Source organism: Kalmanozyma brasiliensis, assembly GCF_000497045.1.
Source record: "Kalmanozyma brasiliensis GHG001 unplaced genomic scaffold PSEUBRA_SCAF6, whole genome shotgun sequence".
Lineage (NCBI taxonomy): Eukaryota > Fungi > Basidiomycota > Ustilaginomycetes > Ustilaginales > Kalmanozyma > Kalmanozyma brasiliensis.
Genome location: NW_015961989.1, coordinates 369,234 through 396,047, shown reverse-complemented (window position 1 = coordinate 396,047; position 26,814 = coordinate 369,234). Strand labels below are relative to the sequence as shown.

General features: G+C 58.9%; 7 protein-coding genes across 7 annotated transcripts; 4 read left to right on the top strand and 3 right to left on the bottom strand.

Annotated features, from left to right (window-relative positions):
- Window positions 1-1,654: 1,654 nt before the first annotated feature.
- On the top strand, window positions 1,655-2,774 carry PSEUBRA_005509 (Hyaluronan/mRNA-binding protein; the record flags this gene model as incomplete). Its single annotated transcript, XM_016438951.1, has 2 exons — window positions 1,655-1,694; window positions 1,906-2,774. The coding sequence occupies 2 exons, from the start codon at window positions 1,655-1,657 to the stop codon at window positions 2,772-2,774; spliced, it is 909 nt and encodes a 302-aa protein (XP_016290232.1).
- Window positions 2,775-3,953: 1,179 nt separating this feature from the next.
- PSEUBRA_005508 (Immunoglobulin E-set) lies at window positions 3,954-8,999 on the top strand (the record flags this gene model as incomplete). The annotated part of the gene is made up of 1 exon (XM_059465551.1): window positions 3,954-8,999. The coding sequence occupies one exon, from the start codon at window positions 3,954-3,956 to the stop codon at window positions 8,997-8,999; it is 5,046 nt and encodes a 1,681-aa protein (XP_059320388.1).
- Window positions 9,000-9,514: 515 nt separating this feature from the next.
- Window positions 9,515-12,559, top strand: PSEUBRA_005507 (Sodium/solute symporter; the record flags this gene model as incomplete). The annotated part of the gene is made up of 2 exons (XM_016438924.1): window positions 9,515-9,677; window positions 11,055-12,559. 2 exons carry the CDS (start codon window positions 9,515-9,517, stop codon window positions 12,557-12,559), a joined length of 1,668 nt encoding a protein of 555 aa, XP_016290230.1.
- A 551-nt stretch (window positions 12,560-13,110) lies between these two features.
- On the bottom strand, window positions 13,111-14,154 carry PSEUBRA_005506 (Protein of unknown function DUF408; the record flags this gene model as incomplete). The annotated part of the gene is made up of 1 exon (XM_016438918.2): window positions 13,111-14,154. The coding sequence occupies one exon, from the start codon at window positions 14,152-14,154 to the stop codon at window positions 13,111-13,113; it is 1,044 nt and encodes a 347-aa protein (XP_016290229.2).
- Window positions 14,155-14,416: 262 nt separating this feature from the next.
- On the bottom strand, window positions 14,417-15,979 carry PSEUBRA_005505 (NUDIX hydrolase domain protein; the record flags this gene model as incomplete). The annotated part of the gene is made up of 1 exon (XM_016438914.1): window positions 14,417-15,979. One exon carries the CDS (start codon window positions 15,977-15,979, stop codon window positions 14,417-14,419), a length of 1,563 nt encoding a protein of 520 aa, XP_016290228.1.
- A 683-nt stretch (window positions 15,980-16,662) lies between these two features.
- Window positions 16,663-20,439, bottom strand: PSEUBRA_005504 (Timeless protein; the record flags this gene model as incomplete). The annotated part of the gene is made up of 1 exon (XM_016438908.1): window positions 16,663-20,439. The coding sequence occupies one exon, from the start codon at window positions 20,437-20,439 to the stop codon at window positions 16,663-16,665; it is 3,777 nt and encodes a 1,258-aa protein (XP_016290227.1).
- A 3,474-nt stretch (window positions 20,440-23,913) lies between these two features.
- On the top strand, window positions 23,914-26,571 carry PSEUBRA_005503 (Myc-type, basic helix-loop-helix (bHLH) domain protein; the record flags this gene model as incomplete). Its single annotated transcript, XM_059465550.1, has 1 exon — window positions 23,914-26,571. The coding sequence occupies one exon, from the start codon at window positions 23,914-23,916 to the stop codon at window positions 26,569-26,571; it is 2,658 nt and encodes an 885-aa protein (XP_059320387.1).
- Window positions 26,572-26,814: the final 243 nt, after the last annotated feature.

Sequence of the window (26,814 nt, the reverse complement as noted above, 5' to 3'; positions counted from 1 at the left end):
CGAACAGCCGGGTTCTCGACATGAAAGCTACCTTCCACGCATCGAAGGTAGCCCTTGTATGACCGTTCGGCACGTTCGTCTTGGCTTGGACGTGTGCGGACAGCTTTGTTTCGATCATCTCTGAGCCTGCAGAGGGAGCAGGAAAGAGTTTATTCGGCATGTACGAACGTGAGGGTCATGCTTGTCCATAGCTCTCTTCCGTACGAAGAGCTGATCGACCTCCTCGACCTTATGCGCTCAATTCAACTGCTGTCGAGCCTGGCTGAAATTGAATTGTCTCCCAACCAGCTTTGAAATTTCTGAATATGCTATGCCTTGGGATTGTATTGCTCCAGCGAAAAGCCTCACCAGGCAGGCAGGAAGAAAAAGCTCGTCTGAGTCTTCCTGAAGCGGAAGGAAGGAAAAGCAACAGCAGGCCGCTTTGGAGCGAGCAAGAAGGCCCAACTGCCCGAACAGAGGCAGACGAGCAGGCAACAGAAGCTCTGCCTCGTCGTCGTCGTTTCGGCTCGCTCAGTGCGTCTGACACCAGGCTTTTGTTGTTCGGCTTCCTTCTCTCACCCTATACTTCCAGTATTTCGTCTCCTACATCTTCCTACTCTACAGGAAAGTACGTGTCACCCTTTCAGCAGCAACGTAGAGGCAACCGCACCAAGGACAGCTTCAGCAACCAGAAAACAGCAGCTCTCGGCGTCCGGGCAATGGCACTCGACACCCAGTCGAAGTTTTTAGCACGCTCTTCGACGACTTGCAACGCCAACGATCATCGTCTGTTACTCCCGAGCTCATCATCGGCAGTCACGCCAATCGATGTCAAGCTCGAGAATCACGATCGACTTCAGAGCACTGGCACGTCGGAAGAGCGAGCTGCGGTTTCAACTGTGTCACACCTGGTTGCGTGACGCTAGATCAACACTGTTCAGCCTAAGACCGTTCATGGCATCCATTGCTCTCAGCTACCGAAGCTCGAGAAGTCCCGACAGGGTCTCCGTCCGATATCAACAGCCTGCTGACTTTGTCTCCTTCGACCTCTCCATCGACATTTCGCGACTTTCTCTTGCTCCCTACACAGAACTCTCCCGCGTTTCGCTCCTTTGCAGAAGGTTAGTTCACATCAACGCGCCTGCAACATCGTCATGCTCCGTCTCTCGCTGCCCTCGGCATCCAGCTTCTCCGGCAACGTGCGCGTCTCGCCTGTCGTCGCACTTTCCATCGGCTGTTCGGTGTGACCACCTATTCCGGCCATGCTGCTGCGCTAGAGGTCATCTTCGTCAGCTGTTTTGCTCGACCAGCCCTCGCTCACCGTCTTCCCCGAGTGGGCATGCCTTCGACGACATCAGCGACCCTTCCGACCAGCTATCGCTCGTTCGGGTTGTCGGCACCTGGAATGTCACAAGCTCGTCTGGCTCTGGGCGCAGCTTCGCGCAGGGTGTGTCGTTCAGACATTTGCCCATCCAGAGATGAAGGAAAGGAGCACGCTGTACTGCAAAGAGACGCGGAATCGGCAGCATTGCCGTGGGAGCTGGCGGATCTAGCAAAGACAGACACAGAGTCGGCCTCACTTCGAGAACATCGACAACTGACCCGCAGCTATCCCTTGTTATCTGCCTTCTCACCACAGTCTACGCCCTGAAAGGACTCAAGACGACCGTACGCCATGTCGGTCGCAAACAAGAACCCTTTCGCCATCCTTGGTGGTAAGCATCAGCACATTCGATTCTTTGGAGATCATGCTGGCCATCGCCAAGTCGGCCCGCCGCATGCCGTCGCAGGAATCACTTCCGATCCTACGATCATCAGCATGCTCTCCAAGGGCTCTCCCACGCCTGCAGCAACCTTCAACAAATGAGCCGCGATAGCTTACATTTCCTCCCCACCTTTGCTTTCCGATGACGCTTCCGACTACAGACGACGGTGAAGACGTCGCCGCCCCGAGGGCCGCTCCCGCTAAGGCTGCTGCCCCCGCTGCTGCTCCTCAGCCTACGCGCAACATCCCCGGTGCCGGCGGCAACCAGCGCCGTGGTGGTGCCCGCAACGGCGCTCCTCGTGCCGCTGCCGGTGCTGACGCCGTCGAGGGCGACCAGCCCAAGGACGCCCGTGCTGGCCGCGGCCGCAACGGCGAGAGCCGTGGTCGTGGTGGCCGTGGTGGCCGTGGCCGCGGTGCTCCCCGAGGCCGTGCTTTCGACCGTCACTCGCAGACCGCCCGCGTCGACTCGGACAAGGCCGTCGCCCAGGCTTGGGGTGGCGAGGATGGCGAGAAGGAGCTCGACAACGAGCAGAAGGCTGAGGCCGATGCCAAGGCTGAGGGCGCCGAGGCCGTCGCCGCTGCTGCCGCTGTGACCCCTGCCGCTGAGGCCGAGAAGGCTCCCGAGGAGGAGGAGGACAAGACCATGACCCTGGACCAGTACCTCGCCTCCAAGGCTGGCAAGAAGCTCAACATCGAGAGCAAGGCACCCCGTGAGGTGGCCGACAACTCGGCTTACGCCAAGTTCGCCAAGCACCAGAAAGAGGAGGCCGACTACTTTGCTTCGACCAAGCAGCAGAAGGCCAAGACCGGTGCCAAGAAGGAGGGCAAGCAGCTGCTCGAGATTGAGCAGACCTTCAGCCAGCCCGCTGTCCAGCAGCGTGGCGGCCGCGGCGGTGCCCGTGGTGGCAGCCGTGGTGCTGCTCGCGGCGGTGAGCGCGGTGCTGGTCGTGGCCGTGGTGGTCGCGGCGGCCGTGGCGGCAACTCGTCGGTCAACCTCTCCGACAAGAACGCCTTCCCTTCGCTCGCCTAATTTTGGCCGCGAGGATGAAGCCAGCAACCGAGTCTCGTCTCGCACGACGGACGATGACCATTGCATTGCTGTGCACCTTCCAGAAGCGCAATCCGCGTACTTCATGTCATCCTTACACTCGACACACCTTCGCTTCCTAGATTTGCTTCTCCAAGGGTCCCAGCTGGGACGCTGAAGACGATCGAACCTCAAAATCCATCTGCGCCACCTACATCGGTCACCCACCTCCAAAAAGCAGATTGTATTGCCTCTCGTTTACGTCTCCTCGTTGTGATGTGTTTTTTGCTTTTGCCTCGAAGAGAAATAAGGTTCCGGACCAAGACAGCGGGCGGTGTGTTTGAGTTGCTGCAAGAGTGTTGCGAGCGTGAGGAGGAGCTCCGGCTCAGACTCGAGCTCCGTGAGACCTTATATGATGGCAGTCGTAGATGAGACGTCGGTGCCCGGACCTGCGCCGCAGAGATCATTCACACCTCCTCGAGCCTGCGTCTGACGTCCAAGATTATAATACATCGCAGTTGACTGCCGCTCTGATCGGTTGACGATGATTGATGGCCGTGGTTCGACGGCAAAAGGCGACGTTTCATTACACCCTAGGTCTAACACGTTTGGAATTTTCGAGGAAGGGGCGCGTGAGGTAGAAGCAGGGTCCGGTGTTGGTCTGGCAGAAGAGAAGTTGAGTCGGTCAAATTCGCTTGGAGCGCGCCCCTTGGTGCAGCCCCTATCTTGTCTCGAAAGTGTAAAGCTGCCAAACTGTGCATCGGAGTTGATTTGTCTTCCACGTAATGTCTGTCTGCCGCCTTGTGCCTTGAGCGGGGCTGATGGAGGTGCTGCATAGTCAGCTAGCTTGCTCGCGGTCCGTCCTTGCTATCAAACCTCCAACTCGACTCGCTCAGCCAGGTGTCTTGCGATACTGCGCATAGCGCCTTCGCCTGCAGAGCGCCTGTTCGAACCCAGGCTCAGTTGCCCGCTCAAGCCTCCACAGCAGCCTCCTAGCACGACTCGAAGAGGAACCCGCATTGCAACGATCCATCTAGCGCCGGACCAGGTCGCCGTCTCGATACTTGTCTTACTACAATCACGACTCTGAACGACGCATCACGAAACGACAAAGAGCACAGCAACGTATCACGACATCTACCACAAGCACATTCGCTTCACAGCCACCGATATCATTCAAGCATGTTTGCGCCTCCCGCTTCCCACCTCGGCAGCCGCCGAGCCTCTGCAACAGAGCCCCACCATCCTCATCATCCGCAGTATTCAGCGTACGATTCTTCACATTCGCCTATGATGCCGAACCCGCACCTTCAGCGCAGCAACTCCTTCTCCTGGAACCCCGACCTTGGCATGCCACCACCGCCAAGCGAGATCGACGCCCTTGGAGACTCCCTCAATCATGCTCTCGTCCCACTTTCTCGGCCAGCTTCTCGGTCGCAGTCGATATCACCTACATCTCGAATCCCATCACACCACGGTGCCGAGGTGGAGGGTCTTGAGGAATCTACAGAGCGGCGAGACCGCACGCAGGACCACATGAACATGGTGACAAAGCATCCCAAGGTCAAGATCGATGTGATCCTCTCCAGCAACGTCTTTGAAGCCGGCGGAGCCATCACCGGCAAGGTGGAGCTGACCTGCACAACGGGGCAGCGGCTTCGTCTAGGGCACATCGCCGTCGAGCTGGAGGCAGTGGAGCAGCTCACCTCGCGCGATCATGCAGCCACTCAGCTTTTCCTTTACAATCGCACCCTTTTTCAAGGCGAGAAGCTGCCCCCTTCCAATGCGGTCCTGCCAGCTGCACCCGTCAACGGCTACTGGACCGCTCGCAAAGGTCGCACCTCCTTCCCTTTCAGCTTCCGCCTACCTTCCTCGGCCCCATCCTGCGTCAAGTTCGCCGGCAACGCATCGCTCCGATATGGCCTCAAAGCCACCGTTCAGACATGGTACAACGAAGACAAGATGGTCGTCACCGCTCGTCGGGAGGCGTTCGTCCTCGAAAAGTGGGCAGATCAGCTCCATCCCAGGTTCCGTGAGCCGGCCGAGGCCGTTGCGGACACGCGCCTCTTCATGGGCGGCAACGGCGCTGTCTGGCTCGAAGCGGGCGTGTCAGAGCAGCTCTTTTGGGGCGGCGGTCAAATGCTCATCCGTTGTGGCATCAAGAACAGCACCAAACGCCATCTCAGTGGGATCAAAGTTTCACTCGCACGACGGCTCATCTTCCCCGTCGGCAGCGCGGAAGGCTTCCACGACAGCCCAGACAAGCTCTCGCTCGAACCACGCATCACCGAGATCGTCCATGAGCGGACCTTCAAGGGTCGCGAGTATGAGTTCGATCCGAATGCCGAGTCGGTCTGCACAGTCGCTGTCGATGTCCCGAAGGATCTTCGAACCATTCGCAAGACGAGACTCTTCGAAGTGCGGATTTTTGCTTTCGTCAGTCTCTTGCTCGGCTCTTTTGCCAAGGATCTGACCATCGAGATCCCCGTCTACGTTGCTCACACGGCGAGCGGTCAACCACCGGCTCAGCAGGGTCTCGATAGTCTCCACGCTGGACCTCCATCGCACTCGGTGCCTCAACGGCCAAGCTCCTCGATGGGTCACGGTCATGTGGCTCCGCTCCAACAACACCAGCACCACCAGCATAATCAGCATCATGGACAGCACGCTCATCCTTCTCACCATGGCAACCAACGACAGGGACTAGCGACAAACATGGCGGTGGGCATGGTTGAGGTGCAACGTCTGGCCGCGGAGCGAGGTTGGTCTCCTGCCCCAGTCCTGCCCGGTTCTGGCCATCTCTCCGATGCCGCAAGACCTGCCAGCACTGCGCCAGGTATGATCCAGCTTCCTTCGCAGGCTCAACCTTTCATGATGAGCCCTGACGGCCATCTTCAGTGGAACCCAGCGGAAAGCAGCTGGAATGCGAGCCGTCTTGTATCGCCGCCAGCTGCCACAGGTCACTCCATCCAGCGATCCGTCAGCGCTGCGCCGGACGTCGTTCAGAACGTGGCACCTCCGCAGCCCTTTGCGGCGATCATGGATCCTACGGCCCAGTGGGCTGCGTCACAGCGCGCGATGTCGGCCTCTCCGGGTCCGATCGCCTTTACACCGCACGACAACTTTGTTCCTGCAGCTGCTGCTCCACCTCAAACGCACGGCGTGCCCTTCCCGCAAGGCCCGCCGGCGCCTTCGAACGACCGTCGAGCGTCTCTGCCTGCCGCAGGTCCGTACGGCGGTGCCTTACCTCAGCAAGCAGCCTATCAACATGCGCCGCAAGAGGTACTGCCACCCATGCCGGAGCCGCAGAGCATCACCTACTCCAGCCGAAACGCACAGCAATACTCTGCTCCGCCCCTTCAGCCTCCCATGCCTCCTTTCGCTGGCGGTGGTGGCGCGCCCTCGATCACAGGTCTTGCGACGATCGAAGAGGATAGTGAGTCCCAGGCTGGAACGATAAAAACGCTCGCCAAGCTGCCTACCATCGGCAAGACTGGTAAGGGCGGCAAAGGCAACAGCGTCTCTCGCAACAACATCGAGCAGTTTGAAGCCATGGCCGAAGCCGAGGAAGACGAGGAGGAAGTCAAGAGGCAGATGATTGCCATGGGCATGCAGCCAGATGAAGATGCATTTGCCTCCAAGGAGCAGGATCGATCTTCCGACGCACGGGCTGAAGCATCAGATTCGACACCTAAAGCCTCGACGAGTCGCCGAGCAGACGGGACGCAGGCTTCTTCGAGCGGCACATACAGGCTCAAGGCCAGCGACATCTTCCAACATGCAGGATCGGCGGATGTGCCGTCGAGCCAAGCAGCCGAGCCAGCACGCGATCTTGCTGAACCGACGACAGCGGAGCTTGGTCACTCGCACGACTCTTACGACAGCATGCAAAGCAACCAGGCGCGCGAGAGACGCAGCTCCACAGCTAGCTCTGTGGTGTCGCTCAGACGCTCGTCATCGTCCCAAGGCATCGGTCTGCAAGCGCTCGAGTCGAACCTCGTGCGTACCACCACGCCCAAGATCTGCACGAACTCGCGACCTCTCGTGACCATGGCCAACGTCGCTCGTGCTGAGAGCGTTCCCAGCCCCCTCGCAGCTGCACCTGCCGTGTTCGACGACTCGACAAGATCGCGCAAGAACAGTGCGCTGCGTGCTGCCGCCCTTGCGCGCGAAGAAGCCGAGCGCAAGAGCGCCGAAGAGCAAGCTCGCGCGGCTGAAGAGCGGGCGAGGCAAGTGCAGGCCGAACAGGCCAGGCAAGCCGCGGCTGCCGAGGAGGAGGCGGCGCGAAAGCAGGCGGCCAGGATTCGGGCTGAAGAACAGCAGAGGCTGGAGCGCGAGAGGATCGCCGAGCATGCTCGCCGTCAACGCGAGCTTCGTGAACAGGAAGAGGAACAGCGACTCAAGGCGGAGGCGGAGCGAGTTGCGAGGGAAGAGGAGGCGAAGCGACAGGAGCGCGAGGAGATGGAGCGTCAGGAGCGCCAGGCTGCCGAGGCTGCACGGGCTCGAGCTGTGGCTGACGACACGAAGGAGCTTCGCCGGCTGGCGTACTCCGCGAGCGATCGGATGGAGAGGATCAAAGCGGCGATTGCGAATGCGCCCAAGTCGGTGGCGCCTTCGGTACCATCCAAGATGACAGCGCCGGTCTTAGCCGCGCCCAGCCGGACGAGCGACCAGGATCGCGTTGTGCTGAAGCAGCAAGCGGTTCAGCGAGTGGATGGCTGGCTGTCGAACCCTACCAGTCCTAACACGTCGCACATGAATACGCCAGGCACGCCAAGCGCTTCGGTGCTGTCGGTGATGCGAAAGGAGGAGCCATCTGCGTCGGCTGCCGGTGCCGGTGAAGGTCGATCGTCATACGCCTACAGCTCGCCTTCGCAGGTGATCGACCCCATGTGGGAGGCCAAGCCTCCTCGCTCCGAGAAGGTTGAAGTCGCCATGCCAAAGTCGCACACCATGGCGGATCTCGCTTCGTCCAAAGCTTCAGCTGCCGTAGCTCCAGCTCGCAATTCCATCGACGAGCCGATCCCCCAGCTCTCTGCCGAGCTGAGAGCACTGGTCGACGGCTCTGATATCAGACCGGCGCGCAAGTCGGGCACAGCACTGAAGGAGCACCCCATCAGTCGCCGTCTGTCCGGCCTCGGATCGACGAACAAAGCGAGCGCCGTTGTGGTGCCCGGTCCCTCCTTTACGCATGTGTCCTCGCAGGCAAGTCGCGAGCGCCATACTTCGATGCCTTCGTGGCCTCGTCCTGGATTGCCCGCCGGCAGCAACGCGTCCGCAGTGCCCTTTGTGACCGCGACTCCCAGCGAATCCAGCAGCAGCCGGGGCACGGAACGCCGCGCGTCACGCAACCACGAGACACTCGAGGTAGGCATCCCCACCCGCGTGGAGAAGACGCTCATGGCGCCCAACTTCGACTCTCAGCGAAACAAAGACGAGCACAGCTACGACATTCGATCTGCTCGTGGTGGTCGAGGCGGACGCGTCACATCTGTAGCGCAATTGTGGTCCAAGATCGCGGGAGACGATGACGATGCAGCAAGCGATGTGAGCCGCAACTCTCTCGCGGCACCTTCGGCAGATGGAGAGCCTCGCTCAGCTTCGCCGTCGAACACATCGACTTTCAGACCCAAGCCACGACGATCCTCGTCGGCAAGCAACAGTGCACCTGCGCTCGACTTTAGCAAGAAGGCCATGTCGTCGCCGACAACCTCGACAGGTGTCACTGCGATCGCTGCGACCTTCGCCGGCGAGGTCGACTCGAACAAGCCGGAATCGCTAAAGAGCTTCACTGCGCCTCAGTTCCTCAACACGAGCGTGCCCAAGGCGGTCTTTTCCGCATCCACCGACGCAGCCTCCAAGCCGGAGAAACGACCTTTGCCCAAGCCCGTATTGCAACCGGGCGCGGTTCCTGCGCCGCAACTCGTGCGCCCAACGGCGATGCGAGCCCAAAAGCCCGAACGCACCTCATCGCGCCGGATCAGCACCCAACTCCTCTCGACGTTTGAAAAGGACAAGGTGGCCCAGAGAGAGATGTCGGTCGAGGAGATGATGAGCAAGGTGAGCGTCGACTCGACGATATTGGGCGCGCTCAACTACGATGGCTCGCACGACGTGTCGACGTGGAGATGCAATAATGGGACCGAGATCAAGATGAGCGGTAGGGGCACGACCAAGGCGATTGGCGAGAACAAGTTGAAGAGTCTGCGGGCGGTTTGGGGCAGCTGAGAGGCGGCATAGAGAGTATTGGTTGGGCATCTTGTACATCACTCACATGGACGATTCGGATAATGACATTGGAATCGACACTTGCACAGACTACACGGATTGACCGCCTGAGGAGCAGATTGAGCATCAGTATGGAGACACAGTTGAACGAGGAAGACGACCAAGTTTGAGCCAGTGGACATCGGACCGCTAACGGACAAGCGGAGAAATCCGCTCGCAGAGTTGAGGCTGGACCCTCGACGCTGTTCTTGGCGAGAAAAAGTAAATACGCGGACGACGGCCAACTCGGGCAGCAGAGCGCACAAACGCGGATCTTGATCAAAAAAGAAGAAGTCTTGCAGAATCGATTTGCGGTCCTGTTTCTCAGCAGGTGGCGCCATTTTCAAATTTGAACTCTTCCCCTTCCTGCGGAGTCACCCAAAGCTGATAAGATCCTTCATCTTGTGCGCCATTTATCACACTACCACCATCCCACCCTTCTCTGTCCACACACCCGCCCATTTCCATCGTCAATCATGTTGGAAGTACAACAGGCCAACGCCTTGGTCTACTCGACCCTCTGCGGCTTCATGCTGGTCGGTCTCTACGCCGGCTACCGTGTCCGCAACACCAATGACTTCCTCTCGGGTCTTCGCACTCAGAGCGTCTTCCCGTTGACGCTCAACTGGTTCGCGTCAAGTTAGTATCAACGGCTCGATCCACCCTTATTTTGAAGTTTTTGAACATCGCCTCTCCACCCATCCCACCGCTGCAAACAGCGGACTCGAACGGATGCGGGTGAGAAGGTATGCAGCAAGAAGCATCGCGCTTTCACAGGTATGTTCCCTTCGCGTTTTCCTTTCCCTCGATCGTGATCGGTCTATGTCTCCTCCTCCCTCCACCTCTTGGCTCGACGCCTTTCCCCCTGATTTGACTTTGGCCCTTTGTGGCGCAATGACCTTACCTCAAGACCGGCGCAAGACGGCCGCTTCAAAGCCAGACGCATGCTTGACAGCTTCGAGAATGCGTGTCGAAAGACTCCTCACAACGCACAAGCGACGACATGACGAACCGATCTACCGCCGAACAAGGACATCAAGACTGTATTTCAGCCATGAACGGGCTTTCGCAAGATCTCGGCGACCGACGAACGCGGATCTGCCCCCCGCATCGTGTCATCACGACTGCGAGGTGGTGGTTGACGCTCCACAAAGACCAAGCTCAATCAGTTTGGCATCAGCTACGGGTGCTTGCGTATCTGGTCTGCCGTCTTATCTTCGACTGCAGATCCTCGGGCCTGTAGTCCGGGTGTCGCGCAGCGAGCTTCACAGCTTGCTCAGCGGCCGGACTGCCGACTAGATACGTTGGGCTGAGATCATACCGTCATCGGCGTCCGACGGCCGTCACAGCTTTGTCGCTGCCTGCCAGTATCTGGCAGATTAGTGGCATAAGACAGTGGCGACCAGGACGCGGATATTACCTGATCGAGTTAGGACTCGCGAAGGGAATGCTGCATGCCTTTTCATTCCATTCCAATCATGTATCTCGCCTTTGTATCATCCTTCTGGGGCGTGGTCACTATGGACCGCTGTTGGTGTTTATGGACGTCGTGTCTAGTTGCCGCATACAGCGCACTTTTAAATGCACGGTCTCCGCGACGCCAACACTGTCCTCAGTCTCCATCCCCGGTCGGGCTCCCTCCACTTTCTTGACCGAACCACTACTGTGGGCGCAAGACATCGCAGCAGGACCACATCGAGAGCGGGAAGAGCAAGACGACCTACGATTGGCACGGATCGCGCGGCTAAGTCACAACCCGGACGGCGTCATGCTGTCCGAATTGCACCATGCTGAGACGAGGTCGACAGCCATTTGTTCAACAGAACGAGCATGAGATGCCTCATCACGCGTCTGGCGAAGTACTGGCTGTCGACCTCCGCGACGATCGGTCGCCAACACCGTCAACAGATCTTGCTCAACCCATCTCGATACTGTGCTGCGCGATGCTTGCCATCGTCTGCTGACTTACATACTCATGCATCCCTTACTCTTGATCTGACCGTCTTCTCCCAACAGACATGTCTTCGTCGCTGCTCTTCGGCTACCCACAGCTCGCTGTCATCCCCAATGCTGGTGTCTTGGGTCTCGTTGCATACTGTTTCGCCACCGTGATGCCGCTCTGGTTCTTCGCCTGGCTCGGACCTCTGATCCGCCGTGTCTGCCCGGATGGCTTCACGTTGGCCGAGTACATTCGTCGTCGATTCGGATGGCCTGTTGGTATCTTGTCGGGCTTGATCTTTGTCGGCTTCATGTTCTGCTTCATGCTGGTCGAGCTCAACACGTACGGCTCGGCCGTCAACCTGCTGGGTGGCGTCAACCCCACCATCGCTGCGCTCGTGATTGCGATCATCACCACCATCTACACCGCCTACGGCGGTTTCAAGGCCTCGCTTTACACCGACAACGTCAACGCCGTCATCATCCTCATCTTCATCGTGATCGCTACGGTCGCTGTCGGTGTCAATCTGGATGTGGACCATGCTCGTGTCGAGTCGTCCGGCCTGCTCAGGCCTCAGCGTCTTGGTGGCGAGCTCTGGTACATTCTGCCTGCCGCTCTTGTCTTCAGTCAGATGTTCAACCAGGGCTTCTGGCAGCGTGCTTTCGCCTCCAAGGACAACAGGACGCTCTATCTCTCGGTCATTTTTGCCACCATCCCGCTCTTCGCCGTGTGCATGCTGGTCGGCATGGCTGGGCCCTTGGCCCAGTGGTCGGGCCTCTTCGACGGCTACTCTGCCGAAGACGATGGATCGCTCACGTTCTTCTACATCCTCGCCACGCTGCCCAACTGGCTCACGGGCATCGTCATCGTCCTCTGTGGCTGTCTCAGTTCGTCGGCCTACGACACCTTCCAGTCGGCCCAGATCTCGACTATCCAGAATGACGTCTTCCTGGGCCGACTCAACATCTGGTGGTGCCGAGCCATCCTCATCCTCATCAACGTCCCCTCGGTTGTGCTGGCCGTCAAGAACATCGACATCCTGGAGGTCTTCCTGATTGCCGACCTGGCAGCTATCGCCTGCATCCCCGCGTTCCTGCTCGGTCTTGTACCGCAGCTGTACTTCCTCAATGGCGTCGACGCTGTCGGCGGCGCAGTCGGCGGCTTCTTCACTGTCTTCCTCTTTGGCACCATCCTCTACGACAGCGCTGCCAAGGGTATCGCGCTCATCGGCCTGCCCAACGGCCTGTACATCGACGACTACAGCGTGCTCGGCGCCTTCTTTGCCGCTCCGCTCGGCAGTCTCGGATGGACCTTTGTCACGCTCGGTATTCGAGCCGGTGTGACGTGGGTCTACTGCCGATACACGGGTAAGAAATACACCGTGTTCGAGTACAGGGAGTTCGACGTCACCAGGTACGCCCTGCCCGAGGACAGGCCGGCTGACTTCCACGGTATTCACGGTAGTGGAAACCCCAACGACGGACATAAGTTGGATGAGGCCCAGCTGGAAGGTAGTCATCACCTCAAGAGGGAGCTCTCGGAGGGTGGGTCCAGTGGCGATCTGCAGCAGACGCACAAGTGATCGTCCTCCTCCGTCTCGACAAGGTCGAGTTCAACATTCGACCTTTTCTTCTCACTGCTCCTTTGAGCTCATTCACAACACCGCTTCCCTTGGTCTCTTTCGCTTCCTTCTCTTCACTTCAACTGCCTCTCTTGGAGTTTATCGGATCCTGTTCCGCCCCTTTTCGCCATACTTCCCCTTCAACCTCTTCCTCAAATGCTCAATTCTCCTGGTTAATCTGTCAAAACACACTCAATCCACATGCTCCATCTCCCTCACGCTGCGTCCGTGTGCATATCTGAGTCACTGATTGCATGGTTCTGTCAATCGAGCAACCCTAACTCGCGCTGATCGCGCCTCACGTCGAGGGCCAAATCCATGATGCGTCGGATCTCGCTCCGTTCTGCTGCGAGTTTGGGATCCAACACCGGTTCGTCCTGCTCGTCTTCTTTTGTGCTGGCTGTGGGAGCAGGGGTAGCAGCAGCGGGGGCGGTGGAGATGGAGACGCTCTTGGGGATGCGTAGCGGGCGGCTGGCGGTGGCGCGCGATGCGTAGCGGAGGATGGAGCTGAGTTAGCGTGTCTGCGCGTCCATGGGGTCGTCGTCTTCGTCGTCGTCAGCGGTGGTGATGCTGGTGGGAATGGTGGTGGTAGAGGGGCCGAATCGCGCGCCGAGGTTGTTGGGGACGTCGACTGACGCTGCTGCTGCGGCGGCAGGGGCGGAAGTTCCTTTTGGCCGCTCCACAATGGTCAGTTCGCCCATGAGGTTGGATACGTCCTTCCCCCTCGCTGGGGTCGGCACCGCTGTGCTCGCTCCCCGCGCAGTTTCCGCTTCAACGCGCATCCCATCCAGCATCGCCTCTCCAAACGACCCCCCATTCTCCGCTTCGATATCCTCCAACAACTCCACCTCCCCCCGACTCGTCATTTTCTCCCACTTCCCTCCTCCTCCACCAGTTCCCTCCTCCCTCACCAACCCATCCGACAACACCCACCGCAGCACCCATTCACTCCTCGCATAGCACGCTTTGCCACAAAACACCCCACGTACATCATCCCACGTATTGCCCGCCTCACCCAGATCGACGTCCTCCAACGCTTTGACCGATTTAGCGCCTAGACTGATGCGAAACCGCCCCTCGCCACCCCTGCCCGTCGTCGGGGCGGAGTTCGTGCAAGGCGGATAAGCACAGTGACCCGCCAAATGACGCTCCTCTAGCACCTGACCCCACGACGAACTCGATAGGATTCGTAACGACTCTTTTAGTTGGGACAAAGAGGGGTTGGTGTGGATGAGACGTTCTTGATGCGAGAGCACGAGACGCGCGCGCTGCTGGTTCGACAGGATCGAGGTGGTGAGCAGTTGAATGTCCGTTGGCTGAATAGCGCTTGTTGAAGTGGAGTCAAGGATGGGTTGAAGCGATTGGATCGCGGATTTGCTCGTGGAAGGTCGGGTAGGTGTAGGGGCAGACGAGGCAGAGGGGGTGGTGCGAGATCGTTCCAAGACTTTCATCGATGCTGCGGAGCCTGGCATACGGTTGGTGTCTGCAGGAGCCTTGCGGAAGTCTGAGCCCTCCTCTGGCTCAGTGACAGGCTTGCTTGCTGATGGGGCGACCATGTTGGACGATGTTGGGTTGTGGTGTGGAGCCAAGGAGGGTTAGAAGCAAAGATGGCGGCTTCAGGGTCCACCGACTGGGAAGAAAAATTGGCCGGCTGCGCGATTGCCCGCGTTCCGAGCGTCATGCTTCTCAGCTCCTCACGACCTCCTCGAGAGGTCATACAATGCTCCTCACCGTCACAACCGAACGATCAAAGGAGGGGACACGCACGTTCAGGCACCACTCATATGCCCATGAAAGCTATCTCCATTGCAACACCGTTCACCTCAACAGCTCGTCCAACCCCCACCCCTGCTGCCCCCTCCTCATCCTCCCCGCCTTCCTGGCCAACAACCACCCCACCACCCCGCCGGCGCTCACCATCCCCAGTGCCCTCAACACAACAGCCACCACCAGCGCTCTCCGCACCGCACTATAGAACGCACCCAACGCCATACCGCTCCAATTGAACTTGCGCTCCATCCGCGTGCCCACACTCCCCTCCCAGCCGCGCACCACCGTGCGGTACCGCCAGCCGAAGAACCAGATCCAAAAGTTGACATCCGGATACGAGAAACGAGGGAACACCGAGGTCAGGCTCGGCGCCAGCGCATGCGAGGCGGGTGGAGGGTTGAGGTGAAACTCATCCCGCACTCTACTGATCACTCGGTTGGCCGAGACGAGCGGGGCAGAGACCAACTCGGACGCGGAGGGCAGCGATGAGTCGACCCGCAGCGGTGGCGGAGAGGGAAGATTGGACCAAGACGAAGTCGGAGTCGTTGGCGAAATCCCACCGCTTCGGAAGGACGAATTGGACTCGTACGTCGTCATGTGCGAGAGCAGGTCGAGCGTCATACCCAACGTCAAACCCCACAACCTCAGATCGGGTCGCACAACGCCTTCCTCCGTTCGGGCGATGTGCGATCCCGGTTTCTCTTGCGACGTATCCCCCTCGTCCTCCTCCTCGTACTCTGCCACCGCTACGGGGTCGTTCGGTAGGAGGATGCACTTGAAGTCCATCTTCCCCACCAACGCACGCAACACCCACCTTACGAGCGGCGACTTGGGCGCCAATCGACTGCTGATATCCACCGACGTAGTGCCCCATTTCGGCTTGGGCGTATACAACAGCCCCAGTGGCACCCAGTGTGCGCTCGCCACCTCGCTCGGCTGCAGATCCGGCAGCGGACTAAACGGCGAGGTTTGCACAAACACATACGGGGACAACACCATCAGCAGCCGTTTACCGAGACTCGTGGTGATCTCACGATCGTCGAGCTGACCAACACAAGAAAACTCCTTTTCGGCGAGATCGATGCCTACCTCCTCCCACGTCTCGCGCATGGCGGTGTAGAGGCCGTTTTCGTCGCCTTCTTCTTTGCGACCGCCGGGGAAGGCGACGTGTGCGGACCAGTTGTCCCCGATCCGAGCGGCTCGTTTGATGTATAGGATCTCGGGCGTGCCCCGCTGCACCCAGGGTTGGTCGAAGAAGGTGGAGAGCGTGGAGGAGAGGTCCCCGGAGGCGACGCTCGAGGCTAATGAGGCGGTCCCGGCGCCCAGGGAGGCTTGAGAGACGTGCACCCCGGAGTTGCCGAGCTCGTGGCTCGCGCTCGGATCGCCACTGGGCGTTGTGGCAGCATGCTGGGCTTCAGGGTCGTGGTTCTGTGCCAGCCAGGCTTCATCCTCCGCTGTTGGGCGGACACGGAGCAGGATGGCGACGGATGCTCGACGAGGTTGTGTGGGAGGACTGGCGATGACTCTCGGTGGAATGCGTGAGATGCGGAGCAGCGCGTGCGAGAGGTGCGTCAGGATCGCGCTGTTGCTGTGAACGCCGGCGGAAGCCATTGTGTTCGAGAAGCGCAGAATCGCAGTTGTGGAACGAGTCCGTTCGAATTGGAATGAAAAGGGTGGTCGTAGACGTGGGATTCTTGTAGTGACGGTAGGAGGTGATGTGAGTAGCGAGGTACGGAAGACGGCTCCAAGCCGTCCCGCGGAAGAAGCTAGGACGAATATGGCTGCGGTGATGCGGTCGAGGTGGCGGCAAGCATACGAGTCTTGGCGCTGAGGTTGAATCAAGCTGTACAGGTAGCGATAAGTATCTTGATGGCCAAGATGGGCAAGGTTGTAGGATGTGAAGGTTGGTGGTGAAGAGCGAAGAATATGTCAAACGAAGTATAGCTCGCTTGGCTGGCTGGTCTGACCGCACAAAATCGATAGCTGCAAGTCAGCAGCCTTGACCGCGTTCTTTTCCGGCAGTTGCAAAGCGGGGTGACAGGTGAAATCCAACACACCCCAGATTTCCGGCAACAGACTCAACCGCAGCCCGACAGCCGGATATGCTGCGACCCACCGGCAACACGCTGCAGTAGCGTCTCACACGACTGCGCACTTCAGATTGCTCGCGGTGCAACCTCGATCATGCAATGGCTACCACAAGAAATAAGCTGCTGAGAGGTCAAGGAATGAAATTGCAGACAGTCACAGGGTATCAAACAGTGGTTCCGCGCCCCGCGCCCCTCGCTCCTCCATCACTCCTCGTCTTCGTCCTCGTCATCGAGAATCGCCAGTCTGCGCTTCTTGACGAGTCCTGTTGTGTTGCCGCTCATCGAGCCAAACTTGGCAGAAGCGGCTGCATCGGCAACGGACTCCTGCGATGGCAATGCGAGCACGTCGTCCTCATCATCGTCGCTGTCGGCGAGGAAGAGTCGCTTGGTATCGACGCGGCGGTTGGTACGCTCGCTAGCGTCCTGCAGAGGCTGCGTTGCTGCTTTGGCACTGGCCTTGTTGCGTTGCTTCTTGGCAGCGCGCAAGGCTTGAAGCGCGTTCAGCTTGCCGTCCTCCTCCTCGTCCCCCTCTTCCATGTTAGCAACTGGGCTAGTCGACGGCGTCTCTGCGCGCTCCATATCATCGTCGTGATCCTGATGACCGCCCTCCTCGTCAGAGCTGTCCGCAGCATTCTCCTGTTGGCCTTGAGTTTCCTGCAGATCGCCCATGGCGAAAGCAAACTCGTCGTCGCTGTCGTTGATGAAGTCTTGCTGCATCCTTCTCTTCTGCTTCCTGGAGCCTCCCTTCTTGGTTGCAGACTTGAATTTCTTGCCTCCACTGCTGCGAAGCAGGCCTCCGTCAGCGGCGGCGCTTCCACTCTCGACCAGGCTCCTGTTGGCACGGACACGGTCAAAGTAGTCGCCGTCCCCGTCCGAGTCGCTCTGTTCGCCATTCCAGCCGCTAGGAAGATCGGCTGGATTGAGAACGTCAGCATCGCCATCCGCGCCAACACGTGCCTTGCGGACTCGCATCACAAGTGCGGTGAGCTCCCTGCCGTGCGTGTCGAGCGGCTCGCGAATGAAGCGCTCGATGGCGTCGATCTTGTCGTCGAGGTGAGTAGGAAGGATCTCTTTGGGTACCGACCACCTCCAGTTAACCAGCTCGTCTTCGTTGGCCTCGAGACCGACGAGACGACAGAGCAGCTTGAGTTCAGGCAGCAGCGATGCATCCATGCGAAGTTCGTCGTTGCCGCGGTAGGCCAGCTCGAAAGCCTGGAAGTGTTCGACCGGCGACTCGTTCTGCTTCTCGAATTCGCCAAGCAGCATCTCGCCCTCTTGACCATCCTGGTCCAGAATCGAGCTGGGGTCCTCAAGGGATCGCTGCGCCGCTTCTTCCTCATGTCGTACGAGCAGCTCGGTGCGCAATGCGCTCGCCATTTCCAAGGCCGACTTGACCCACAGCACCGCCTGCATCTTTTCCTTCTTGAGCAGCAGGCCGACGGCGACGCCGATCTCCTCTTCGCGCGACATGCCTGGTCGAACCGCGATCTCGGCGGGCACCTTTGGTGGTTTGGGCTGACGAGGTGGCCTCTTGCCCGTGTCGTAGATCGACTGCTCTTCCGGGCTCAGCTTACTGAACTTGCGCAGGATGTAATCCATGAGCTTCTTGAGGTTGGGCGCCGAGGTCGGAGCACGCGCTTCGAGAATCCTGATCGCATCGCCGCTTATCACCTTGCGCAGCGCAGCGCGGTGACCGGACAGGAAGAATTGTCGGTAGTCGTTGGCCTTGATCGCGATTCGGTGCATCACGGTGACCAGCTTGTTGAGCTGCTCCTCCATGTCCGTGTAGTCTTGCCAGCGTGCCAGGTAGTCGATGCAAGCCTTGGCCAGCTGCTTGGTAGCAAGCTTGCGCTGGAAGTCGGCAAAGCGGAACTCGCGCTCGGATCGTGTCTCTTGCACCTGCTCTTTGATCTGCCTTGCTTCATCCTCGTCGGCATCGAGATCGCCCTCCTGTCGCGAGCGACGGACGTGCTTTTTTGCCTGCACGTACATGTGGTCGCGATTCGACGCGTAGCGCTCGAGCATCTTAGGCATCACGTAGGCGAAGTTGACGACGGTATCGAGGAAGGCGAAGCTCTGCGATGTGTAGGAACGCACAATGGCGTGGCAGGCGTCGAGCGTTTCGCTCATGTAGTAGAACTCGGCCTGCAGCCCTTCGGCAACATCCCGTTCGGCCTCCTTCTTGCTGCTGGCGAGCTCGTCGACGAGTCGTAGCAACACGATCCAGAGCTGGACCGAGGCAACGAATTCGAGCCACCCCTTCGACTCTTGCGCTTGGATCGTGCGGACCAGGACCATGCGGAACGCCCACGGTTCCAGCCATTGACTGACCAGCTCGAAAGGCCAGTCGTCCTTTGCTTCCTCCGCTTGCTGTTCGGTCCCGTGAGGTTGTTCTTGCTGCTGTTCCGGCTCGAGAAGAGCCAATGTGTCTTGTGTCGATGCGTTTCGCGGTGTCGTTGCTGTGTGGCTTTCTTTGCGACGTGCCGCAGCTGAGGCGCGCCGCGAAAGGAAGTACTCGAGGAAGAAAGCACCGAGCTGCATGATGCGAATCCGTGCGATGTCCAAGTCGCCCAGCTTGTCTCGTTCAGACCGAATGTCTTTGAGGATCGACTTGGCCAAAGACTCGAATGCTGACTGGACGAATGTGTCGGCGAAGTCTTGCAACACGAGGGCGGCTTCCGGGTCCCAACTGACTTTCAGCTTAGGTGCGCCTCTTTCTTGCGCGTCTTTGCGACGCTGTGCCCGTCGCCTTCCCTTGTGCATCGCCTCCTCAGCAAGCTGTGCAACTGGCTTGACGAGCGCGGATTGGTTACGAGCGACGCGGCGCTCGCCATCGGGACCGATGAAGTTGATGGTGGTGCCGAAACGTGAATGACGAGTTGGGACCTTGCCCAAGGCAGAAGCACGCTTCATCTTGGCCTCTGTCGCAAGACTGTCCGCCAAGAGATTGCTTTGTTTCGAGGCACTTGCGGTCGATCTGGACGAAGAGCCAGCTGCGCTGCCGTCCTTGCAGGTGGATCCGGTCAGATCAGCAATCTCCTTGACCTTGGTGCCGACAAAGATGTGGAAGATGCATTCGGAAGTGATGGCGTTCCACGCGTTGAAGTTGAGTGTTTCGGCGCTGCTGGCGAGCATGAGCAGCGTGTCGAGGATGTAGTGCTTTTGCATGGCTAGAATGAGTTTGCTTTGAAGATTGGCGGTGGACAGCTGAGCTACGCTGCTAAGACTGGTGGTGACAGGATCGCGGATGGCGAGCAAGTTGCGGAAGAAGTGAAGGCACATGCCGATGATGCCAGTAACGAGACTCGACCGTTGATGTTGCTTTGTCGCCAAGTTGGGCAGCAACAGGTACCGCATGATGACTCCGAGCACGTCGTGCATCTTGTCGAGCGATTCGCTTCGCAGGATGACGGCCTTGTAGTTGATCAGTCGCTGGTCCAGCCTTGTGATCTCGCCGAGATCGTCGGATTCGAAGCCTTGCTTCTCTTGCTCGCGCAGCTCGGCCACAGCGTCGAATGGCCAGGTCATGGCAGTGAGCAGATCGGTGCATGCGAGAGCGATGGCATCCCCTTCCTTGCCCTGACCGGCGCTTTCGAGCAGCGCGGGCACGATGAAGTTCTCGAGCACCTCATTGTCGGCAAAGGCACGCGCTACCTTCCTTGTCGGGTCCTCGTCGTCTAGCTTCCAAAGCTTTCGGAGCGAGCGCAGAGCTCCTAGCGCCCGTGGACCGCGCTTCCATCGCGTGTAGATCTTGTCGTCGTCCTTAACCTCGCCATCCTCGCCATAGTCGTATTGACCGATCTGCATACAGAGATCTCGGGCGGCATCACGGATCTCTTCCTTGTCTGGCGCATCTGCCTCGTTGAACTCCTGTTCCCGACCACCGCGTTCGCTGCCGTATCCATCTTGATCGCTGAGATCAGTGATGAAACCCTCGTCGCCTTGGAGGTCGTCCGAATAGTAGTCATTCTCGTCTGCCATCTTGACCGAAAGGAGGTGGCCTGGTGAGCAGTCGCTTCACAACCAGCCTCGGCAATTCTGCTCTCCGGGATGTGTGGGAAGCAGGTACGAAAGCGAAGAGGTTGCTCGGTAAGGAGATGGGACGAGGTACAGTTCGAGAGTGAGGGCAACTATCGAACCGCAAAAATGTCAAGGACTTCAGAACCCTCCCTGAGTCGCGGAGGTGCAGCTTGAATCCAACACCCCAGCGGCTACTCAACGCGGCGCGACTCGAACGCGTCCATTTTTGTCTCGAAGCCGATAGTAAAACCTTCGCCCTAACACGACCACACTTTCGTCACGATTGCTGCCTAGTGTTGCTGACATGGAGACTCTCTTCCGAAGCGACCGGCACTGCCTTGACTGGCGAAGACGGGTCTGGCGTGTCGGGGGAAGGATCGGCGCCGCCAAGGCTGCGTCGGATGGCATTCTTGTGCCGCTGCGTCATCCACGGTGCGATGTCTGACTTGATACGCTTCGAAGCTGGGCTGTCTGCTTCGGGTTTAGCTTCCTGCTCAGGCTGTGTAGCCTCATGACCGCTTATCACCTCGTCGCCGGTCTTCGCAAAGTCGCGTGCATACACAGCAGTCTGCTGTGCTCCTTGTTCGAGATCAGCGTCATGCTTCGAAGCTTTCTTCGGCTCAATATTGGCATGGCTGCCTCGAGGAGAGGCAGAAGCAGGTCTCTTCTTCGATGCTGGACTCTGGCGCTCCACCGCTTTGACATCGGATGCAGGCGCGCTCGGTGCCCTCTGTCGTTCAGCGTGACTCTCTTTTGAGGGCTTGGAGTGAGACTGCCTCACTTGTTCGACCGCAATACTCTCCTCGAGGTCTCGCTGTGCGTGCCCCCCCTCGGGGACGATCGATGATGCTGGAGCCGAGCCCAAACGCAATGGCTGTGACTGCATCTCCAAGCGTGACCTGAGTACTGTCACCGATGATAAGCTGCCAGACGGGTGCTCGGCCTCTTTCGGAGGCGGGGGGGCCGCTCCGTGCTCAAAGCCGATGTCGAAGGACTCGTCAACTCGGGCGGCAACGAGGACGATCTGGCTGCCTGCGTACTAGAGACCATACCGACGACGACGCCCTGAGTCGACAACATCATTATGGCCCTTTCGTCTTTGTTCAGACAGGACCAAGATAGGGAATGAGAGACGCCTTGGTGGTGAAGAAGCAGCATCCAGGCAGCATTTCGCGGGCTGCTATCAAAGGCACCGTGCAAGCTGAGCTGATGCACCAGAGTTCAGGACAGTTGCGCTGTCGATACCAGCAGACCGCTCTGTCGTGCTGAGCAATTAGGAAGCTGCCTGAGTCAGCACTGGCTCACGCCCCTCTGCCCAGAGCCAGCTGAAGCTCAGAAGGGCAACGAGGCACGTCGATAAAGCGACGGGATGCGTCAGCAGCTTGTCAAGCTGTCGGATGCTCCGAAGCGCTCCGACTCCTCCACCAATCAGCGTTCGATAGCTTCCACGCCACAAGACGCCAAGAGGTGATGGTCGCGAAGCACCGTAGAATTGGCCGACGTCTTGCGACTTCTTCCTTGATTGCTGCAGCACAAGCGAGAAGGCGCAGACGTCGATCTTCAGGAAGAAACAATCGAAGAGTGGGTCGCTTGTCTGCAATCTTCTTGAAACAGTCGGACTTGATGAAGTGTCATGTGGCATCTTGCAGCGGACAATTGAAGGAGAGCATGATCAGGACGGAGACTTCCGTCGTTTCATCGGCAAGAAGAACGTAGGGTCACGAGAAGTTTTCTTCTCAATTGACGGATCTGCCGAGTCTGTGGCCGCACAACCTATCAGAGCTGTGGGAATGCATCGGATGCTCCGATGCAAACTTTTGACAGGCTGCTGTCAACGCCGGAAGACGCTCCAGAATGCTCCAGCTGCATCTTGTGACGAGCATCCTGTAGAAGATGCGCTCGCTCGAGATGGTCCGCCTCCTGTCATCCGCAGAATGGCGTAAGGCTGGCGCACCCGGATGCATGCCTGTCTGACCTACAGCCCCTGCCGCTTCCTGACTCGAAGAGGTGCAAGCCTATTCGTCCCTCCTTCTCCTCGTCCTCGAATGCAACAAGTTTTTGGGGTAAAGTTCAAAGCAGAGTCTCTGGCTGTACCTTGGCACTTTGATTTTACCGTTCCGGTCCATTCGGTTTGTATCCTGCGATTGACCTTTTTTGAAATCCTTTTTTTTCTGCCCTTCGGAAAATGAATTCCATGGACGGAACAGAAAAAAAAGTGTGGGGGATCCACGGACCCAAGCTCGAAGCGAGGCCAGTCAGAAGTGGCTGTCAGGAAGGGATCTCTTTTTGCAGAGAGAGGAGGCACCAGAGCACACTCGTGGGCTGAGCACGTCCTCGCATGTTTTCGCCCCTTCTTCGCCCCTTCGCCCCTCGCTTAATCCATGGAAAGGCACTTCCGCCCGCTTCCCCGCATTTTTCTCGGTCAAATAAGTTTGGCTGAATCGGTCACTTCGCGCCTCAGTCTGCCTGCCCTGCTTCAACTTAGTCACTGCCTCTTACTCACCCGCTCAGCAAGCCAAAAGCTCAGAGACACGCGTTCAAAGCCAGCCAGGAGAGTGGGTTCGGCTCTTCTTTCCGCTTGGTTGCGATTCGCCCACGGCGCATGCCCGTGTGGGGCGGGCTATGTTGAGTCGAGCTTCGCTTTGTTCAGTCTGCGACAGATGTCTGTTCTGCGCCTCCTTGGCTGCTCTTTGTATCTCCAAAAATTGACACGCTACACCGCTTCCCTGCGATGGGTGACTGTGACCGTGTCGAGACCCCGCAACGCCCCCTCACACCCCACACAGACTGTGCGTCGTGCCTCAATCGGCTGCATCGCTTCGCATCCATTGTCAGCCCCACTTCTTCATCCCACTCCATCATCCATCCTTTCTTCTTCACCTTCGTGCTGACGCTGACTGCCATCACACACACACTTGCTGCGCAGCCCCTGCTCTTCCCTGTGCACGCGCACTTTCATCAAGACCTTCACCATCCCTTTTGGTGCTCGGGTCTCGCGTTCCTTGTCTCGTCATCATCAACGACCTCCAGCTGCCCATTCCGCCCGTACGAACGCGGCCCCTCATTTGACGGCACTGACAACGAAACTAGGCTCAGGCCCAGCCGATCGCCGGGACAGTTCACCAACTCGATCCGCCCACCCAGTTGCGTCCGTTCGACACCTGCTTTCTCAGCCGTATCCCGCTGACTTCCTATCCCGCCAAGCTCATTTCGTGTCTCTTCATTCGACCATCGAGGCGCTATCTGAAGCGCACGCAGACGGCAAGCAAACAAGAATCCAGCGCGCGAAGAAACAAACGGCATAGGCCGTGATCATCTCGGTCCTCGCCTCCACCATCTCCGTGCTTTCATTCTGCCCTTCACGGTCCTTGATACCGCCCCTAGCATCTCATGCCTGCTTCGATCGAGGTGGCGGCGCCTCAAAGCATCGACATCATGATGCCCAAGAAGCGTCAACACGGTTTCGACACGGGCGCACCGGTGGGCAGCCTCTCGGTAACCGGTGCCGGTCCTGCTATCGGTTCAAACGCCAGTGCAGCTCCGAACGGCGCCTCCACCGCCAGCTCGCATTTCTCACAACCGGCGTGCGCAACCACTTCCGGCAACTTCTTTGGTCCGTTCGGTACGAATGGTCTGCCCAGTAGCTTCATCGACACCGACATCCTACTTAATGACGACCTTTGGAACCAATTCTCACCAGCGACCACTGTCAACTCCTCCAACGGCACCGACATCGCCGGTCATCATCATCAAGCTGAATCGGACACCAACGCCAAGATGGACAATGCTTCGGATCGTGCTTTTGGCGAGTCGTACGTCAACATTCCTTACACGGGCTCTCTCGACATGTATGGCCTACCTTCTCGCACTTTTGGCACTGTGCGGCCTGCGCACGATGCTTTGAGCCGTCTCAGCAAGGACACTTCCTCCATGGATGACGGCGACTCCCCCGACGGCTCCAACGGCGAGACGACCTCGACGATCGCCACCAGCATCCTGTCGCCTAGTTCCCTTGGCACCACGGTTGGAAGCTTGCCCAAGGGCACAGGTACGCGTCATCACCGTTCCACAAGCAATGCATCTTCGACCCACCGATCCAAGACCGCTCGTAGCTTGAGCCGAAGTCGCAACCGCGCCGCAGCAGGTGCCTCCGAGCGCTCGCCGTCCCTTGACAGAGGAGGCGTAGGCAAAGCGCCTTCCTCGCGAGCACGGGTCAACCGCAGAGCCACCGTAGGACCTGCCGCTTTGGCCGGCAACATGCAAACAAACCAGAATCCACCCGCTCCTACTCGCTCGACCTCTTCATCCGCTGCCGCTACTGGTTCATCCATGGGTCTGTCGTCCAGCTTTCAGGCTCAGAGCCACCGCTGGAGCCTTTTCGGAACGCCAGATACCTCGAACGCCGGCAATCTGCATCTCAACTTCAACGACCGAGGGTCCTATGGAGCACATGGGCAGCCAGGCACCACTTCCGCGTCCTCGTCACTGCCAACGCCGCTCAGCTTTCACGCGAGCATGGCGCATCTGAACCTTCAGACTCCTCCCGTCTCGGCGGCGATGCATCAGATGCCTAGCAGGCAGGAAGAGACGTTCAACCCCTTCCTGTTCCCACCGTACTCGCAAGCCACGCATCGTCCCGGCCTGGACTCGGTCAGCGAGCAACCCAACCAGCCGTCCTTCCCTTCAGCGCCGCAAAGTGCAGAAGTGCAAGCCGGCGAGGCATCGCAGGCAGGCGAGACGAAAGCAGCTCCGATCACCAAGCCACGCCGGCTCAGCAAGAGCACTTCGCAGGCCTCACGAGACAAACTCGTCAAGGACATCAAAGCGGAAGCTGCCAAGCACGATCTCAAGAAGACCAGCTCGGAAGAGCCGCCGCAGGAAGAGGACGATGACGAGGACGACGATGACGATGACCCGCCCACCACTAGTACAGGCGGCAAGAGCGAGGCGGAAGCAAAGAAGCTGGCCGAGAAGCGTCGAAAGCGTCGCGAGTCGCACAACGCCGTCGAGCGTCGCAGGCGAGATAACATCAACGAGAAGATCACCGAGCTTGCTACCTTGCTGCCCGAAGCGATGCTGCTCGATGCCATTGCCACTTCAACTCAGGGTGGTAATAGCGGTACGTTTGCACCTGCCTTGGCTGCCAAGGCGGCACTAGCGGCGGCCGCGGCTGCAGCAGCCAAGGGAGATCCGATGTCGGGCGGCGCTGATGGGCAAGGCAACTTGCCAAAGTCCTCGACCGAGGCGTACGCTGCGGCGCTCGCACCTGTCGACGCCAACAGCGCAGCATTGGCAGCAGCACAGGCCAAACCGAACAAGGGCATCATCCTGCGCAAGAGCGTCGAGTACATCCGACACCTGCAGCAGTTCCTCGACATGCAGATGGGTCGAATCGGGTTTCTCGAGGCGGAGCTGGCTCGATCTCATCAAGCGCTCGCGGCGTCAGGCATGCAGGCCCCTCCGACCACGGATCCGCAGCAAGGGCTCGGCATGATGCACGCCTTCTTCAACCAGCCTGACAACGGGATGTTTGGCGACCACATGCAGCAGCCACAACCGCAGCAGCAGCAGCCTCATCCCTTCGGTCAAATGTCCCAGCAGCAGCCGGTGCAAGACTTCAGCGCCATGAACCTGCTCAGTCTGGGCATGCCGATGGAACAGCAATCGAGTCAGTCGCAGTCGATGCACCAGAGCGGTATGAACTCGTCTCATTCCAGCTCTGCTCATGATGCGATCTCCAACACGCCGGCGCTCACAGCCTGGCTGGAAGGATTCGATCAGCGCACCGGGCTGCCTCGCCGCTCATCGGTCGATCCGATCGAGGAAGAGGAGCAGCAGGACGGCGAAGAGGACAAGGAGCTCAGCCGCCGCGGTCGAAGTCAGGCTTCGAGGCTATCGAACGACGGGCATGATGAGCACTGGCGAGGACGATCCCGCCACAAGGTGGGGCGCGGTAGAGCCCAGGTCCAGGAGGGAAGCTGGCCGGAGCTGCAACCGTCGGAAGCGCAGTCTCCGATGCAGCTCGTGTCTGGCGAGGAGGGCCATGCCACTGCTTCGTTCTCAGATCTCGGCGAGATGAAGCTCGATTTGTAGCGTCAAATTGCGTAGAAAGGACCAAAATCTTTCAGGTTCGGAGAAGAACAGCGTCTTATCCCGTCTTAATGCATATTCAAGCCCCCGGTCGATGCCTGAATGTTTGTGACCTCGTCGTTCGAAGAATGTCCGGGCGGAGATGAATCGAAGATGCGGCGGAGTAAGAAGGCCATGCGCTCTTCCATTGGCATGGCATCGAAGATGGCTGTGTAGGAACCGAAAGTCGCTTTGTAGGAAGCTGGA